A 20,276-nucleotide genomic window follows, 5' to 3' on the forward strand; every position below is an offset into this window, starting at 1 on the left:
CAGTGTACACTCGGAGACAGACAGAGAACTTTCAAGCAGCATATCAATAACAAAGTTGAAGAGGAAAGGTGAGAGAGGCAGCCTTGTCTTACACCGCTAATAATTGTTCGGCTGTAGCACCCCTTTGGTGCCTAACTTCCATGCCACCAGAAAGCACATGGGATGGGATACTGCCAGGTTGCCCAAGCAGAGGTCGGGTTAGAAACACGGAGCTTCTGGTTAGTAAATTCACGCTCCAACCGCTAAGCCATCTCACCAGTGGACGTGGTGAACTCAGGCGAAAGTTCCCCGTATACTCGTGCGCGGACGCAGGAGTTTCCATATAGAGCCCTTATAACGGATAGAAGTTTGGAAGGGACACCTCTGATTGCCAGACACTGTCAAAGTTTCTCCCGATCGACAGAGTCAAAAGCAGATTTCAGATCAGGAAAAACAACCGACGTGGGACGTTTGAAGCAGTGGCACTACTCAAGAATCTGTCCTATGGAAAAGATATGGTCAATGTATCCTCGGCCAGGGTGAAACCCAGCTTGATTTTCACGAAGCTGTCTCTCCCGATAATCGAGCAACCTACGCAAAATAATGCCAGACAGCACCTTAGTGCGACAAATACCAGGCTGATACCACGATCGTTTTCGCGTGATGTTCTTGCGCCCTCTTTGTAAATTGGGATGACAGTCGAGGAGGTCCATTAGGTTGGTATTCTGTTTTCATTCCAAATTTTATGTTGTTCGGAAATATTAGTGGGACTGTTTTGTTGAACGGACTAATCTGATACTAAAAGTGTAGTCAGATCCTCTAAAGCTGAGCCACGTGAGCGCCTCAGTTTCTATTAGGAACCATCCCATACGCGCATAGGGATAGGATAGCCGGACCTTTGTTTGACAGCTATAGGCAATTACCCATTAACCTCACGTCCACCGGCTAGTTTGTGCAGCTGGTGAACTTGAGACTCAGTGTGATTTTTGGGCTAATCAGCTGTTGACTGATTCAGAAAATCATCTGACTACCGAGGTATAGCCGAAAAATTTGTCGGATAAACATGATGACAGATAACTGGAAGTCAGATCATGTGGCCATTTTGAGAATCATTGACTATCTTTTGAGTCATCTATCTCCATCTCTCTACCTGTCGGTTGACGTGCCTTTCATTTTATTCATTCATTGTTTTTGTCTACAATTCGACACTCCGGCTCCAACGATATTCCCGAAGGAATGATTTGACCATTTTAATGGATCATGTGCTGTTATGGCTATTCCACACAAAAGTCCAAGTTTTTCCTATAAAATCAAGCCACATATGACCCTCGAAATATTCAAGCAATCCATTCGATAATAAGAACAAAAGCAACATGCGGAACGTTACTCACTCTGACCATTTCCCCATAATTTTCCTACTTTCACTGAAATTATGGCATCCAACACTGGTCACTAGCGTAATCACTTCCTGGAATGATGGTATACGCACAAACTTGTGAGAAGTGATGTTACTTGGTGAAAGGGTGTGAAACGCTAACAAGGGAAATCCATTAATTTAGTCGGTTGTAAACCCAGAGGTGAAATGGATTTGTGTGGTACTCACAGATCTAATCCTTGGTGCCCGGATGTCCTGGAGCGCAACTTCCTAGTTCGTGGGCGTCATTAATGAGTTATGTTCCAGCTGGTTCAACCTAATTCCAGCTACGGTTCTGGGACACCGGTGGTTAAAGACCTGAGGGCATCTCACAGTCTTCATCTGAAACTGACAAGTCTCGCAACCGTACAACGATATATCCCACACTGTATTCTGATATACGCGTCCCTTGAGACTCAGTGGGAAGTCTTTTTTATGTCACAAGCGCCGCAACTTGGTAGCTTGGCGACATAACTGGCCACAGCAAAAAGGCTGGTGAATGACCTTTAGCCAAACTCTCGGAATGCGCTAAAGAAGCCAGAGTTGTACTACAAGCACACCTGGCAAGGCAAGGGAGAGACTCCTACGGGACAAATCTGGTCAGATAGCAATGATATGAATCTTGAAACAGCCTCCTAGTTAGGAATTCAGCATATCCAGCAAGTACTTTGAGGATCTCCACATTTAAAACAACTATGAGAAGTTCCCCATGGTAGATGATTGCATACTTCGGGATCACAAATGAGAGGTGGTTCAATCTCAAGCGTCGAGATAACTCGTCTCATTACCGTCAAAACCTGAGAAAAATTTAAAGTATGTTAACCCATTTTTTCGGACGACGGTTTTAAGGCATGGCAACGTGGTTTGCTCAAGTTAGACGGAAAAAAGCACATAGAAAGCGCAGAAAATAACAGTTCGATGAGGGCACGCCCCGATAGGCACTGCCCAGGTAAGGAACTACTGCACGCCCACCCGAAATATTCGAATGTCACACCAACTCGTGTAAAGTCTGGACACAAGCCCTGTCGAACATCTTTGCAACATACTGAGGAGGCGCGTATATAGGAAGAACAGGGCCTCCATTGGTCATGGATGAATTTGGATCACGTCAATTTCGAATCCTAACGTATTTATGCTGGTTAGTCCAGAGTAGACAAGGGAACCACTGGACTAATTTGGTTTCTGTCACAGTTCACCGGCAGTGGACACCTTTGGCTGTACCCAGACTTGAACTCTGGACCTGTGCACGCTGGTGGATAGTGATAACACGATCACCTCACATACGGATGTTTCACTAAGGGCAAACCTCGGGCCCGATAACCCTCTTGATGTAGTCGGCCCAAGACAGGATGAGAAGTGATCAAAGGAGAGTGGCGCGAACACAAAGCATATAGCTCCCGCAAACGCCTACAACTGTCGTGGACGAATCGAAAAGGGAACTGGTTGGTGTGGAGGGCAACATTGAAGCATTCATTGATATTCCAAAACGTTGCCTTCAAGTAATAAAGGACCAAGGACGCTGCATATTTTGACATATGCTTATTTCTCACCTCGCTTGAAGTGGCCGCAATAGCGTTTCGCACCTTGTCAGCACGCAGAACGCGGGTGTTTCGAGCGGCGAAAATGAGTGAGGAAATACTTTCGGTGACTCTTGTTGGAATATGTGATGTTTCAAGTTGCACGATATCGGAAAACCAAGTGGTTTTAGTGGCGTTTCTCAAGCTAAACGACACGCAGGACACCATTCTGTGTATGTGTTCGGGGGCCAGCCGTCCCTAATAACCGAACATCACATCATTTGGATGCATGTGTCACGTGCAGGACACGGGCCAGACGTAGGCATGCCCTGATTGGTCAGAATGCCAGCCAATCCGAGTCAAGCACCTTGACTCGACGGTTCTCGCCCCCTCACGGACATTCTGGCACGACCTTGTGGAACACTCTGTGACTACCCTATATATATATATATATAGTTGTAATGATTTTCCTTTGTCTCCATAAAGGGCTGTGTAGAGCTACCGTGCCTTTTGCTATACCATAGTGGGCGGAGCAGGAAGCCAAGGGACCGACACAGAGTTGCACTTCCGTCCATCAAGATATAACAGTATGGAACAACACATGATAGGAGCGCGTTTCCAGCGAACCGAGCATCCGAATCTGAAGCAGGAAGGCGCACCTGACCCCCAATTTCGCTGTAATCCATCAACCTTACCAGTAGTTTACATTTCTGGCTAGAACCTACGTCGATCTGCAGGGTTTTCAAACCACTGATGCTCTAGCCATCCCTCCAGAGCGTAACAGAGGAGATGGCCGAATCCCACAATCCGAATATACCATGAAATAATTAGAGCAGCTTTTGCACACCTGAAGACCAGACGCTGGAACAACATCGTGTCAAGGGCATTATGGCCGATACAATACCATCAAACGAGTGAGAATAGCTGTCGATTGATGTGCCGCAGTAATCCTTCAAATTAACGAGAAGAGGAAGTTAGTATAAACCAAACAGGCTTGTGGCGGACTCACCTGCTCCCAGTCAAATACTAAATCAGTCATGGCATATTCACTGTCGCGCCAGACGCGGAAAAACTCGCTTCCAGGATAGGGTAGAGCCAGTACATCAAAATCGTGATAACGACGGTGGCTATCTGCTTTTTCTGAAGATGTGACTCTGAAAAATTTAAAAACCAGAACAATAAATACAGATAAACCATCAGCCGGAACACTTTGACGGTGTGTGAAGTGTAGAAGCACCAGCACCCATAAATAGGAAGAATCTCACGGTCAGGAGAAGGGTAATGCTAACGAATGGGTCAGGGTGGATAAGAACATGCGTAAAATTGTGCTCACGGTAGACGGTATTTCATCTTCCGGTATTCAAGCATGAAGTCGCAAATGTAGGCGACGCGGAATCTCTTTAGGAGTTCACAATCGTTGTCTCGAAAATGATCCAAAGTGGACTGGACTTCATGGACGCCGCTAAAAAAGGAAGAATATAACAGGGATTTCAAAGGCCTCTTCAAGACAGGATCACATTGAAAATGGGTAGCACCGTTCTCTTAGCGGGATAAGGAACTAAGGCACAGAGGTAAGCGATGATTCGTATTCTATAACGTACTCTTCATATAATTTGTTTAACATGCTCAGCCCGTACCTCCTGAGAAAGAAAGCGGGTTTAAAGCGAAACAACTCTTTTCGCCTCTCCTCGACGTGTACAGTGTCAGAAGGATACATGGAAGTTTTACAAGAGCTAAAGAACCACAAGACGAAAATAAATAAAATACTAAAACAAAAAATGAAAGAACCACAAACTCATCATATTGGAAACCCGACAAGGGACCTGGCAACCTTATCCCCAACAAAACGGGTTAGGCATGCAAAATCAGTACAACTATAGCCAAAACTTCCAAACTATTATCAGATAAACAACCGACCCAAATGTTGCTTGCGGAGAATCAAAATATTTGCCGACCACACATCCCTGTATTACGTAGTTTTACCTCCCACACTCAGTTTAATACGCTTAAACCTACAAATTTTAATGCACTTCAGTTTTATATACTTCAAAATACTCATAAACGTAAAGAACCCACAAGTTTCACTTTGGATATGAATATTCACTCTATTCTCAGCTAGCTGATAGACACTCTGAAACCAAACAGGACAGTTCTCACTAACCAATAAAAATTATGAATGCTTATTCCACTTAGAAGGCATGTATATCTCACGGGGTCGTGCGCATCTGATATGTGGCAATCTTTTTACAAATGTGCCGCCAAGTGAAACTGCGGGGTTTGGGGGCGATCATCTCGGATCTCATTCAAATGTCACCAGTCCTCCCATCTGCATCTCAAAGATCTCATGTTACTGCAACTATGGTTACGAAGCTTCACTCCTAGTACGTTAACTAAAAGTGAGTGAGTGGTGTTGTTATCAGAAGCTCCTGAGGACCAAACTTGGTCGGTATTTTTATGGCCAAAATTGAGCGATCGGAAGGAGCCCATAAACATGGGTGATATTTCACTGATGATGAACAGCGAGAGACAGACTGAACACCCGTTCACTGCTTATAACACTCCATCACAACATTCGATTAGCCTGTGAATTTGGGATGTTTGCTTTTCGATGTTTTGATCACCATACTGCATCTCGTTCTGCGTACTGGGAACCTTCATGAACTGGGTAATACGGGGTTCCGTGTGGTACAGCACATACGTTAACGAGTCCTTAAGCCAGCGTATACGAATAAAGATTCCAGCCTCGGACACACTTGCAGAGGACAGTGAATTGCCTGAATATATATTGTGATCAGGTTGCCACCCTGAAAACTCCATAAGAAACTCAGAGTGAAAAGTCGGAAGCTCCGGTCGCATGTTCAAGGCACTGTGTACCACTCCTACCGGCTTCAATCGTCCCGCTACAACACCCTTTCGGTATCTAGCGGACATGCCATCCGAAAGAAGCACGACCGGCTGAGACAATTCAAGGTTGACGAAGCCTAAAGAGCATTCGAAAAGCCAAGTTGGGTTCGGAACAAGTAAACTCTGGTCAGTAAGTTCGTACCTCAACTACTCAGCTATCTCGAGCTCAACTTAGGGTCAGTTCACCCCAAGTCAACTGTAATCCAATCCAGAGTCAAATGATCGATTACCAGGCCTTTAATCGACACAGGGTGCAGAGCTGAGCTCCACTCGTCTTCCTAGGCCCAAAGCAAACGGCCCCTGAGACCAAAGTTCATTGAGTTGATATTGATTAACCGTTCTAAGACTGTTCTCTGAGCTCAGTAAGACCAGACGGTTACTTTGAAACTATGTTGATTTTGTTGAGTGATTACTTTGCTCCAGACTTACATAAATGTTGCAAAGTGGATGGCACTATATTTGGCATTGTTTTACACAATTTGTGGCGAACGATGATTTGCGAAAAAAATCCATCCAACTTCCTTGTTCAAATGGATCAGTGATTTTTATTTCCAAAAAATATGAGGAAAACTCGCAAGCAAGGTGTAAACGCCCGCCTATCGGGTTGATGAGATAGAACACAAATATTGTGCGTCGAGTAAGCACATTCCCATCCGTTTCAAGTTCCGAAGTCTAAATTGGTCAAACCGCAGTTTGGGTCCCAAACGGAAGTGATGCGATGAACCGTTTCTCAAGTGAACACGACAAACAGTGGACTACACAGCACTTACAATGGTAGTCTTACACAAACCGCTAATGCAACTAAAACGATGGAAATTCGATGAAAGTACTCCGAAGTTGTGTACACTCAGTGATCAACGGTGTTGCTGATGGGAAGATATTTAGCAATAATGAAGTGTGGTCTCTTCAAAGGATACCAACACAGTGGCCTGGAGGAATTTCGAGTAGGAACACTGCGGCCCTATTGCTACGGCACCGATTTACCGTATTGGTGTGACGCGTTGGATCAAAAATGCGAAAATAACAAGCAGACCAATTCACCAGGAGTGTTTTACGGTAAAGCATGATCAAAATTTTGTGATAGGAGTTCGAACGTTTCAATTGTGCTGTGCTTTGAAGGACAATATTGACGGTGTGCATGGCTAGAAAGTGGCATTCGGTAACGGATTATGAGGATAATCGTTTCAGCTTCACACAAGTTTTACAACAACGCTGACTCGCATTGCCTCCTAGGCTAAATGACTCCAAAAATCAAGTGGGCATCAAAAAACGAGATGGCAAAAAAACGGAAGAACTTTTCTAAACAGAAAGTGACGAGCAGGACCTCCTAAGGTAAGATGAAAATAATGTTGGTGGGAAATGGCTATTGACTGCGGTACGGTATCATGTCGGGACGTCTACAAACGTACTAAAAACGTTTACAAACATAAACATAAAACGACAACATATACACCAATTCTTTTAAAGCCAGTGCCAATCTGCGTCTCGGCGAACAATGCTTTAGAAACATCTAATTATCCATGTGAAGGACCAGTTACAGAAACAATCATTCTCGATCAAACGTGTGTTCATGGACGGGTCATCTAGCATATGGCCACCCTTAGTGAATTCGCTCTGATGAGACGCAGTCAACCGACGTTAGGGAAAAGGTGTCCCTGACTGAGGAGAACATAACGTTAAGGGGCAATAGAAAGCGTCCCTTATTCAGACTCAAGACTTAGGTAATAGTACGGTGAGTGACATGCATTTTCTTAGGTGCGAAGCGTTGCTTATTGATAGGAATGAAGACAAGCATAAGTTCCCTAATTCGCTGTGCTGTCAGGATGAAAAACCACTAAACTGCGTCAACTATTTCATGAACATCATTTCTATAACTATATAGTATTCTCGCTATCAGTAAACAATCCGCCCTTTCAAAAAGGTCACTTTGGTTGGGTCCCATGAACTTAACCACTGAGATGACAGACAATGCATAGAAGCCCCAAAAGCGACTGGAAGATTTCGGCTCCGTTACTCACTAACAAGAAGTAGCTCATGAAAGAAATCAGAAAGTCCTAAAACTGTCTATTACGGGGATTAATTAATGTTTGGTGAAAACGCGTCACTAGTAGTAACAAACTATTGAAAGTATTCAAAGAAGTATGGTTACACAACTTATCCACATTGCAGTAACCACGGGACGCCCCGAGTCAAGTTTGGATAGTTTTCGGTTTATTCGACCCAATAAAAACCAGACAAATATCGAATAATGTGTGCTGCAAACTCCTATATGGACGCACAGTTGTAAGACTATCAAGCGGATTAACGAGGACACAGAGATACCTGTGCAGTAACGGTAGAGTACACATCCTTAAACTTAGGCAAGAAGAAGACTACCCCCGGAACATGCCTCAGCTACTATCGTTCAGCTGTAGCAACCTTTTGGCGCCTAGCTACTATACCACACGAACGAGGCACGCGGGCTGGGATACTGTCAGGTCGTTCAAGCCTAGACAGAAGCAGTTCGAACTACGGAACTTCCGGTCCCTAGGATGACACCTTAACTACTGAGCTATCTCGACACTACGTTAGTGTATAAGGAAAATATACTTGGTTGTAAAAGGGCTTGAATACTTGTATTTCATCCTCTTGGTCGTAGCCACTTACTTTTCTTGTGACGGACTTAAACAAGAAGAGCCACTTGAAACTCAAACATATTCAACAAAAAGATTTCACAAAAAACAGGTAAAGTCGGTCGCGCTCTACACTCCTGATTTGCGGGGAAATGAACAGCTTACCTCTCACGGGTGACTCCTACAGCCAAACTTTAGTACTGTTTTGGTTGTCACAAACCATGAGCACGGAAATATCTAAGATGAGAGGCGAATACTTACACAGGATTCGAGTTTCGAGCATTATTCGGTACTTGCGGTAGTCCTGAAGTGGTATCGAAATTGAACCCTTGATAAATTGGATGAGATCATCGGTAAATGAAGTCAGTCTCCATACCTGCGACACTGGCAAACTGGCGACCATATAATTCGAGGGAACCGCTCAGTGTACTGGATCTGCATACAACCTGTGGGTGGGTGAAAGGCAAAAAAAGTGAACTTTGACTATGCAAAAGCGTGGAATCCCGAGTTGTGCTGAAGTACAGTCGTGAGTACTTCTTTAGTAAGAAAGAAAAACAAGCGGACCAGAACGTGTTTGAGTCAGTTAAGCCCAATAGTTGGTGGTCTTTCTTGTATGATGCAAAACAACCAGGTACAGGTAACAGTTTCGGATCGGTAGGCTCATTTCACAGCCTAAGACTGAGTAACCAGATGATGTAAACATTGCTCATCCGTATCAACCCTTATGACAGGAGCTGAAAACAATTGCTAAAGTGGTTGGTGTTGATGCATCTATACAGCCTACTCCAAATGTGAGATAACAGTCAATACCCAAACTTTCCGAGCCCAACGAAGTAAACAGTTCGATCAGACAAGGGCATATGAAAACACGATATGCAGAGGGCGCAACAGGCGGTTCGTGTCAATCAATACTCTCGAGAGAAATCACCAATCAATCAAACATTGTGACCTTACTGTGGAGTTACCTTGTCCAGAAGGGGGTGGAGCACCACAGCGTCCTAGATGACGCGATGGAATCGGCCAAGAACTAATGTTATTTCTAACTCTTTCAGGACTAACCATATCCTGCAGCTTTACCACATTGTTCCTCTGACTGAAACATTCATCCTACCTGGAATAGTATCACATCATCACCAGATGGCGGAGATCTTGAGGTACTTTGTGCTTACTGATATCTTGTCGATAAATTAGGCTGGAAAGCTATTGCGCGAAAACCAGGGCAGCGTTGCCAGTCTCCGATATTCATGGCATCGATACGACACGAGTTTGGTTGTAAAGGGTACAGAGTACAATGCTGCATTCCTGTCTGTCTCTTATGGTGCAAAGATGGTCGGTGCATGTTGCCGGACACCTGAAGATGTTTCAGGTCCGCTGATCGGAGAGGCCAAGTCTCACAGCTGCCTGGCAACATGGCTCAGTGATCAGAGCGCGAATTTACTGATCGGAATGTCCATGGTTCGAACCCGGCCTCTGCCTCTCGACTTCTGCTTGGGCAACTTGGTAATATCCCAGCCCCCGTGTTTCCTTTGGGTGGCATGGCACCTAGGCACCGAAAGGGTGTTACAACTGAACGACTACCGTTTTATTTCTAAAGCTGCCTGGTGGTCTTACGCCAACAATCGACGCGATGAGCCTTTTGAGTCAGAGCTTTGGTTGAGGACCCTAATCGTCTTGGGCGCCCTGAGAGTGTCGTAGTCTACGTGTAACCACGGATCAACTGGACACTTTAACATAATTCTGCAAGACGTACTGCATTTTCTTTTGTGGAAAACAAATTTAGTACCAAACGGGAGACATCCCTGGCACAACCGGGACCAACATCTGGCACCTCAATTCCAAGTTGACACATAATCCCGGCCCTGTACCGATAAAACGCAATATCCGATCCTCTAAGTATGAATCAAATGTCAACGAAAAAAACTTTTAAGGTAAGTTAAGACAGCACATTCTGCCGATGAATTGTTGTTGTTGATGGTTCGAGTTCTTAATGGAAGGGGAGAGCGTACCGGTGTAGCAGTTACTCAGAAGGTATTTCTGGGACAGAATCCGGTGTCATCGTGCATCCTCCAAAACAACCCTCATCATAGCCATTAACCGTAGATGATGCAGGCGTACCAACTGGAATACTCAACCAGGCAGAAACCTACCATTCATCTGACGGCCGGCGCAACCGAAACCACTTGCAGACATGTTTACTCAAACAAAATTAGACTGTACGACGCTTAGTCAATTCGTCATCTGTGTCGTTTGCTTACTTCTACATTCATCTATCTTATGGAGCGGCCACTATAACCATTCCAATCCACCGTTTCAACCCACTTCCTACCCACGATCCAAACCATACATATAACTGCAAAGTTATACCTATAGCGAAAACCGCATTATCATCACAGTTGCTTCCAGGAAAATTTCATACGTTTCACACATCTTCCTATTTCAATCCGTTGCAGAGGCGAACAGAGCCTGCTGATGACTCAGGTGTTCAATCTTTGACTCGATCATTGACTATATTCCTATTCCACAATATCAGCTACGGAACAACAACATGAGCTAAGAACTTCCGGTTAAACGGGTTGACGGAACGGCCAACAAATGTTATTCACAATTTCCCCCAGTAACATAAACCGCTGCACACTTCCCTTTCTCGAAGTCGGCACACACATACATGACCCTAAGGTTAAAAACAGGTCCTTATAAACGGAAAGCCATCCTATTCTACTCGTTGGATCATAACCTTCCGTCTAACTTTAACATTGACAGGTAACGGCCGGATCGTTCTGCCCACTGCCTCACTTTTATCCAATCCTTGTAGTGTTGTGATGTGGTTAGCGTATCCCAGTGAGCCAGTAAGGTATTCTGGAGGGTCTCACTTCGACATCCATAGTAGAGCCATCAGACGTCAAGTGAAAGTGATGCCCACTGCTTTTATCCAATCCTTGTAGTGTTGTGATGTGGTTAGCGTATCCCAGTGAGCCAGTAAGGTATTCTGGAGGGTCTCACTTCACTTCGCATAGTAGAGCCATCAGACGTCAAGTGAAAGTGAGCTTGCGATCCGACCGTGAAGTATGGTGGACACAGAAAGCCAAAGAAATGGAAGAGGCCCAGAAAGCAGGTAATGCCTGGAGATTATTTCAGTTGATCCGTGCGACCGGTCCCCGGAGACCACCTGTGAGTGAAAGCATCAAGCATCAGAATGGAACGACCATCTCGAATAAGGAGGGACGCCTTGACCGGTGGGCTGAATACTTTGAACAACAAATGTCTTGGCCACCAGCCGGCACTCATCTGCAGCCCACAGGTGAAGTAGAACCCTGGACGGTGAACGTGGAACCACCTACGGCCTCGGAGGTTTACGACTGCATATGTTGTCTCAAGCGCCACCGAGCTCCCGGTCCGGATTGCCTTCCACCCGCACTGTTCAAAGACGGGGGTGAAGTCCTCAGTCAGCGCCTGTCCGACCTGTTTGCTTGCATTTGGGAAAAGGAGTCTGTCCCAGACAACTGGGGAGAATCGGTTATAGTGCCCATTTTTTAAAAAAGGAGCGCGTAGTGAGTGTGGTAACCACAGGGGGATCAGCTTGACTCCGGTTGTAACGAGACTGTTGGCGTCACTTGTGCTTCGTCGCCTTACGGTGGCTCGTGAGATACTGACTCGAGAGCAGCAAGCGGGATTCCAGCCTGGTAGGGGTTGTGTTGACCAAATCTCCACACTGCGTCAGGTGCTAGAACAACGCCATACGTATAAGCGACCCACAATTCTAGTATTCCTGGATTTCCGAGGCGCATAGAATTACTCAGCTCGAAATCACCTGTGCACACCATTTGTAAGACAGGAAGTGCCAAAGGAATAGCAGATATTTGATGTCGTTCCTGTCTTCAAAATAGATGTTATATCTGAATATCAGCCAATTATCAGAGTGCCCGTTTGATCATGATCGCTTCCAAGTTGCCCACAGATATGATCCCACGCAGGAATACCAGCACCTTTGTGAGGAGAGCCGTGAAAACCAAGCAGAGTTCCGTTCGGGTCGTGGCTGCATTTACCATATCTCTACCTCACGACAACTGCTGGAGCATCGTCACACAGAAAAACAATAATTGTTGTTCTCATGTCTGAACGTAATGTCCGGCTCGGTCGCGCTGCTTTGTGGGGATGTCTATCTTTCAATGGTGTGCCACGCATTTTCTTCACAGTCCTCCAACCATCATACTATATACCTGCGGGCGCGTTAAGGTCTGCTGGGAATACTCTCCCAACATGACCAAAAGTGGTGCCCTTCAGGCTTACTGTTTGTCACCTTTTCTCCATAACCTAATAGTGGATTAATTAAGTGAGAAACTTTTGTTGTCTTTCACCCTAATTTTGGACCTTCTTTCCTGGGAAGCCCTTAAATTCATTGAATATTTGGCCAATGTTGCGCTACTTCTTTCAGTTTCCATTCAGATAAGAAACACACCAAATAACCTAAGTGATGTTACCATGCGTTTCGAATTGCGTCTCTCACCCTCAAAGTACGAAGTGCTATTATACGACTGGGCGAGCGCGCCACTAAAACAGGCTATGGTGTCAGAACCAAGTTACTGTCTGATTTCGTTTCCCCATCCTGCTGCATTCGGGGATTAAGGCGACCCGGTCGATGGCATGATTTCTTCTTCCAGGATGGGGACCGCGTGATCCTCACTGTGCCTGGTTGGAGACACTACAAGATATGGCTGCCAACCGATGTCAGTGGCGTTCTTGTTGTCAGTTTCTGTCCAGATTGCCTGAGTGAATGTCTGGAGGTGTAGGCACCTCGGAATGATTGTGTTAAGCTAGCACTAAGTCCCTCTCCCATCCACCTTTATTCTTTTCTTTACAATAAGGCTTTCAAATAAGTCATGGTTGTACGGCAGTGAAGCATCGGTGTTGAACGCTGATGTCATGCTGTCGATGATGATGATGATGATGATGATGACATCCATAGTTTTTCATGCCAGCTCGGACAACGGATAGAAGTCTGACAAATGGTCTCTCGGTCTTCTGCGTTTGGTTTTCTTCCACGTACGGTGACTTGCTTTGTAAAAACTTGCGTCTGCGTTGTGGTAAGGCTTTTGAGTCAAAGGTTTTGGTTGAGGGTCTTAAGTACCCTTCTGTCTATATGAGCATCCGGATAATCCCGGCCCGCGTACAAATATCAACTTCGCAACCAGCTATACTCTCACGCCACGCCAGCCGTCGCGTGATGCGATCTGCCAGACCACTCTACTTGTTGCATAGAGGATGAGTAAGCGAAAAAAGCCTACTCTTTGCACCTGTTTTCAAAAAGCTTCACATAATCCTTCTTTCTACTTACCTTACCCCACTGCGGATACCAGCCCTGCAGGCCCCATCATTAAGGCTGACAGTTTTTTGCTTTCCATCATCTTTGGAGTAAATTTCTGCATGTCCGCTTCGACAACAGCCTTAAGCATCTCGAAATCAATATTTAAAATCTGGTTTAGTTACCTGTCCTCAGCGTTCGCAGGCTAAAGCCAACAGAAAAGCAGGCTGCTGCTGCTTCTCTTATGCTCAATCCCCCCATCAACTGTCTGCAGAAGAATACAAGACACAGGTAGAGTAAGTGGATTAACTGTTCGGTCGCTCTCCGTCCATTTTGGGCTGCGAAACCCTGGTGATGGGAGAGACGCTGCAACAGTGGTTTCTTGATACACACCATAGGATGTCCTCAGCGTTCGCAGGCTAAAGCCAACAGAAAAGCAGGCTGCTGCTGCTTCTCGTATGCTCAATCCCCCCATCAACTGTCTGCAGAAGAATTAAAGACACAGGTAGAGTAAGTGGATTAACTGTTCGGTCGCTCTCCGTCCATTTTGGGCTGCGAAACCCTGGTGATGGGAGAGACGCTGCAACAGTGGTTTCTTGATACACACCATAGGATGTCCTCAGCGTTCGCAGGCTAAAGTCAACAGAAAAGCAGGCTGCTGCTGCTTCTCGTATGCTCAATCCCCCCATCAACTGTCTGCAGAAGAATACAAGACACAGGTAGAGTAAGTGGATTAACTGTTCGGTCGCTCTCCGTCCATTTCGGGCTGCGAAACCCTGGTGATAAGGGAGACGCTGCAACGGTGGTTTCTTGATACACACCATAGGATGTCCTCAGCGTTCGCAGGCTAAAGTCAACAGAAAAGCAGGCTGCTGCTGCTTCTCGTATGCTCAATCCCCCCATCAACTGTCTGCAGAAGAATACAAGACACAGGTAGAGTAAGTGGATTAACTGTTCGGTCGCTCTCCGTCCATTTCGGGCTGCGAAACCCTGGTGATAAGGGAGACGCTGCAACGGTGGTTTCTTGATACACACCATAGGATGTCCTCAGCGTTCGCAGGCTAAAGTCAACAGAAAAGCAGGCTGCTGCTGCTTCTCGTATGCTCAATCCCCCCATCAACTGTCTGCAGAAGAATACAAGACACAGGTAGAGTAAGTGGATTAACTGTTCGGTCGCTCTCCGTCCATTTCGGGCTGCGAAACCCTGGTGATAAGGGAGACGCTGCAACGGTGGTTTCTTGATACACACCATAGGATGTCCTCAGCGTTCGCAGGCTAAAGTCAACAGAAAAGCAGGCTGCTGCTGCTTCTCGTATGCTCAATCCCCCCATCAACTGTCTGCAGAAGAATACAAGACACAGGTAGAGTAAGTGGATTAACTGTTCGGTCGCTCTCCGTCCATTTCGGGCTGCGAAACCCTGGTGATAAGGGAGACGCTGCAACGGTGGTTTCTTGATACACACCATAGGATGTCCTCAGCGTTCGCAGGCTAAAGTCAACAGAAAAGCAGGCTGCTGCTGCTTCTCGTATGCTCAATCCCCCCATCAACTGTCTGCAGAAGAATACAAGACACAGGTAGAGTAAGTGGATTAACTGTTCGGTCGCTCTCCGTCCATTTCGGGCTGCGAAACCCTGGTGATAAGGGAGACGCTGCAACGGTGGTTTCTTGATACACACCATAGGATGTCCTCAGCGTTCGCAGGCTAAAGTCAACAGAAAAGCAGGCTGCTGCTGCTTCTCGTATGCTCAATCCCCCCATCAACTGTCTGCAGAAGAATACAAGACACAGGTAGAGTAAGTGGATTAACTGTTCGGTCGCTCTCCGTCCATTTCGGGCTGCGAAACCCTGGTGATAAGGGAGACGCTGCAACGGTGGTTTCTTGATACACACCATAGGATGATATTTGGATCGCCGGTCACGACGTTAGGCCAGCTGTTTTTGAGCAGACTATCCTCCTTATAACTTTGATACCGAGCCGCTGTAGGCAATTCCTCAACTCTTCGTTCTCGAACCACGGCTCTTGATTCGTTAGAGCAGCCCTAAATACCCCATATTTAGCTGCAGTGTGGTACATCACCACTTTGCTGACTGTGTTACCCATTCAGTTGGCAAGGCATTCAACTCAATCCACCACAAAAGGTATCCTGTGCCAACGTGCTCATGGCCACTGGGGGTCAACAGGACTGGCTCAGTTACGTCAGCAGACCACACTCTCGGTTTCTGTAGTGATTTGCCCATGGCCTGTAATCAACTGGCACTGCTTACAGTTGACAGCAGGCTTCATTAAATCGTCCCTCATCCATGGGGAACAAGCCGTCCACCGAAGCAAACAGGACGCTTTGAAGCATCCCATATGTGCCACTTCATGATAATCTAGTCACCTTCTCAGGCAGCAGGAGTAATGATAAGTCAGAATCAACCGACTTACAGGACAATGTGCCAGATCCACTGGGACTCAACAAGGTCCAATGACCCAGAGAGTTTCTCCCCAGTGTTCTCATCGTTCAGCTGTAGCACTCTTTCAGAGCCTTACTGTCACGCCACCAGAAGGAACCACGAGGCTGATCAAGCCTAGACAAGGGAGATCGAGGGGCAGCGGCCGGGTTCGGAACACGGTCAGTAACTTCGCGTTCTAACCGCTGAGCCACCTCTCCTCCATGTTTTCAATAATGCTTCCACTAATTAAAGAGGCTGCGGTCCTCCTTAGCAGGGATCTTTTCGCCAAGGTTGCATCAACCGCCCAGGATCCTCCTCAAGGACCACACTACTGGAGTTTCCTGGTCCTCAATCTCTGTTTTCTAAAGCCAATCGGCTACATGCCACATTGTGTGCTCGCGAAAAAAGATCCTTCTGTAGTAAAACCTTCCAGGGTATGAGCGTTCAGCCAGGATCCCTGGGAACCCAAATCCATTAAACCAATCTGCAGACGAAGAATTTGGGGTGGCTTCCATGTCTGGGAGACTCACACAACCACCATACATTCCGTCAAATCAGTCGAAAGCTTCTGTTCAACGTTAGGCAAGACAAGACAGGCGTACTCGATGACCCTATCTATATCATTCAACACTACTCCGATGCCTCCACCACTGCAGGCCGCTGAGACCATATATCGTTATCAGATGAAGATGGACTGAAAAAATAGAAGTATGACCGTTCAGCTGTAGCGCCATTTTGATTCCTAGCTGCAATGCCACCTGAAGGAAGCACAAAGGCTGGGATACTGCCAGGTTGTCCAAGCCCATACAGAGGGAAGCCAATATGCAGAGGTCGGGTTCAAACCGAGGAACTTAACTCAGTTGACGTCAGAGGTGTGTTATTGCAGATGGTAAATTATTTTTTATAGGTGAGTCGCAACACGCATGAGGAATACATGAATTTACTTTTATCCTGGTACTTTCAAGAGATTTACACTCCAATTGATCACTCAAACCATCCGGTTTATCGGAGTAAGTCATAAAGTGGGGTAGCCGGAGAGTCGAAGTTTTTTACGAAACGGTCGCAGTACTTTGCTCGTCCAAGAAACTGCGCTAATCACCGCTTCAAGTCCGGGACGGGACTGCCTTTGGTTTATACCAATTTATCCGGTAGTGGGCTGAATCCTCCCTAACCAAACTTATGACAAAAGAATGTGATTGAAATTCGAGTAACCAGTGTCCTGAGTTCATCGGTACACATATAAATGCGCAGCATACTCTATTTCCATCTCACCGTATAATATGACATCAGCCCCATAAATGGCGACATTTATGATCCTTCAAACGTAGGGCACGCAAAGTGAACAGCATTCTAGGCAAGCCGAAAGGGATTTTCCCTGATCCATCTTGCGTCTTCCCGCCCATAGACGTTGTTTCGTCACGATTCTTCTAGTTGATGAATAGCCGCTGGTCAAAATACTGGGATTGCCGCAGTGAGTAAAGAATATATGCGGCTGAAAAGATGATCGCAATCTTATTTCGGATCAGTGATGCAGCAGTGAAGCATCGGTGTTGATGATGATGATGATGATGATCAGTTCCTTCGCTATCGCATTACAGCAGGTTTCAGATCCAATAGCGCCATGCCTTGTCACCAACCTGCCTCACCTCATATTCACCACTAATCTCACGCCATGGAGAAAATGTCCCTATAATCGTTCGCTACAAGTCTGGGCAGACAAAAAACCCGTGTTGCAATTTTCACCGCACTGGCAATGGAAAGCTACACTTCCAGTTATGCGCCAACCATCAACTGTGCGAAATTTCAACACACTCGCACCAGACGAGCTGGCGACCACTAAGTGTAAACCAGTCATGTGTGATTCTAATTACTTCATTCCTAATAAAGGTTGTCCTAGGTGACCATAAGAGGCCTAAGCCTCTTACTTACTGCTGCTTAAATGCACTATGTGGCATATGAACAACAGAATCAGCATGGCTGGAAGAACAATATGTTGTGTCGACGCACGTTTGTTTACCCATTGACATACCTTGCGGCCAAAACTGAGCACAGGGCACACAAAGCGTGTTCGACTGCGCGCGAACTTTGCCTGAGAGATAAGTTTCTGCAAATCTTCTGTTGAACAGCTAAAAAACAAATATGAAAAGAATAACGCTCAACGTATTCACACGCGAACTTGTCATCGAGTTCAGGTAAAAGTAGCGCAGGTGGATAATGGGCACACATGGAGGCATCCGAGTTTTCCAATTCCTAGAGTTTATTTGTATTATAAGCAGGCCTAACCAAACCTTGATATAATAGTCCCGACGAACCAAAGTGGAGCATCGTTCGCTCACTGCCGTGATTTCCTGTGAAAAATGAAGTGAGTATAAGTGAGTGGTGGGCTAAGAAACCAACATCTTTGTAGGATCTAAAGTAATACTCGGAAAAATTCCGGCGCAACATCAACTCCAACAAACTGAGAATATCCTCCTCCTCCACGGAGGAAGTCATCCCAAGGTCATACAATCAGCTGATCATTCGCACTAGAGCCCAACCGCTCTAGCCAACGGACCAAGCAGAATTTTCAGCACTGATTGGTCAAGCGCCAGTCACCTCGACCATGAGGCGTAGCAATGAAGCGATAATCTGTATCCGACATATGCAATTTTACCGATAACCGCTGTGTGCAGAATGAAGCGTTTTGCTGTAAAATATTGCATTTCTCCCATTGTACTCTCAAGTCAGGAAGACTGTAATCTACCATTGCATGGAAGTTATTCCAGCAAATATTTGCCAGCATTTTTTGGCGCGCATTCAGTTTCAAAGTAACGCCAACATTCAGACTCATGGATTAATGCACAGATTGCTGTTTCACCCAAGCTTGACGGGTAAGGTTTGTTCTTGTCGTTCAGCAAGTTCCGTTCGCCGGAGAGGCACAAGCGAAAAAAGGTGTGGCACCGAACTGAGCAATAATCTTGCCAGCGGAGAATTGGCAAAAAAGCATTTAAAATGCTTTCAACTGATTTCATATGCAGGATGAACAACTGAATGAAGACGAATATTTCATGCACCAACTACCTTAAACGTGAAAAACAGTCACCAACTAAATTAGTGCGCCTTGGGCTTAACGAAATAATCGAGATATGGTTTTGCTTTCATATGGTTGTCCCGAAATTGTTACCGGTAGAATTTCATCCTTTAAACCATCGGTGAAGGTTACCTGCAAGGTATTTGGGCGTGAGGCAGACAAAAAGCACTTGTGCTAGTTGCTCTGAGTGGTTCTTCTACAGATGGAGCTAGTGACCCACAACCCGCACAGACACAAGGAATAGGAAGAGCCCAGTAAATTGGGTGCACCTCTAAAAAGCTAATCAGCGCACGGAGCACCAGGTTATCATATTGGTCTCGTTAAGAGAACAAAGACACCATCTGCTGTTCATTTCACATCGTTCCGTTTGTAATCATGAGGCGATTAGGTCTTTGTACGGCTGACTACCTCTGTATTGTGGCGTTTTGTACATTTTTTGCATCTATTATAAAACTACGTATTTCGTCAATTGTGCAACCGTTTTCTTGTTTGAATACAAAAATCTACCAAACCGCACACTTGTACAATTTCACAGAATACAAGCGTGGTCACGTGCTTCGACTCTCTCTTCTGACTTCGCTCGCGCTTGCAGCGGTCATTCGCGAGTCTCATGTACTAACTTTGGTACCAAAACATTTCAGACTATCTTCAGAATCTATTATAGGTGGGAACTGCTCAGAAGACCTCTGGAACAACATAGTTGGATTATTGTTTATTCGCTGACCTGGGTCAACGACGAAATATTTTAAAGAGAACAATTGTTAGTGAGTTTGTTCCATCTTACCTCCTTATTATTGTGTACCCGACCTAGCGTTATTACTTTTATTTCTTTGCCACACACTCCTGGTATACCAACTTATTGGGTAGCCAAACCACTACAAATTTGGTAAGCCCGAGTATTTCTAGATATTCTTTTGAAAGTGTTTTTTCTTTCAAGTCGTCGTACTTTAGTTTCTTTCGCCCAGTAATTATGGAGGCACACTGATTCAGCGGATTTAGTTGAGGATGCGGTTAGCATACGTTTACCGGACTACGATCCACGCA

At 45.7% G+C, this 20,276-nt stretch overlaps 2 protein-coding genes across 2 annotated transcripts in view; one reads left to right on the forward strand and one right to left on the reverse strand.

Annotated features, from left to right (window-relative positions):
* T265_08371 (hypothetical protein) overlaps positions 1–18,503 on the reverse strand; it is a gene marked incomplete at both ends in the record, with an annotated part of 39,939 nt that extends 21,436 nt beyond the window's left edge. Inside the window, 6 exons of the mRNA XM_009174155.1 lie at positions 3,920–4,064; positions 4,244–4,372; positions 8,688–8,754; positions 8,803–8,872; positions 18,192–18,288; positions 18,339–18,503. Coding sequence (XP_009172419.1) covers positions 3,920–4,064; positions 4,244–4,372; positions 8,688–8,754; positions 8,803–8,872; positions 18,192–18,288; positions 18,339–18,388 — 558 coding nt within the window. The remainder of the gene's footprint in view (positions 1–3,919; positions 4,065–4,243; positions 4,373–8,687; positions 8,755–8,802; positions 8,873–18,191; positions 18,289–18,338) is intronic.
* Positions 141–8,349, forward strand: T265_08370 (hypothetical protein; the record flags this gene model as incomplete). Its single annotated transcript, XM_009174154.1, has 3 exons — positions 141–222; positions 248–518; positions 8,049–8,349. 3 exons carry the CDS (start codon positions 141–143, stop codon positions 8,347–8,349), a joined length of 654 nt encoding a protein of 217 aa, XP_009172418.1.
* Positions 18,504–20,276: the final 1,773 nt, after the last annotated feature.

Source organism: Opisthorchis viverrini, assembly GCF_000715545.1.
Source record: "Opisthorchis viverrini unplaced genomic scaffold opera_v5_213, whole genome shotgun sequence".
NCBI classification, from domain to species: Eukaryota; Metazoa; Platyhelminthes; class Trematoda; order Opisthorchiida; family Opisthorchiidae; genus Opisthorchis; species Opisthorchis viverrini.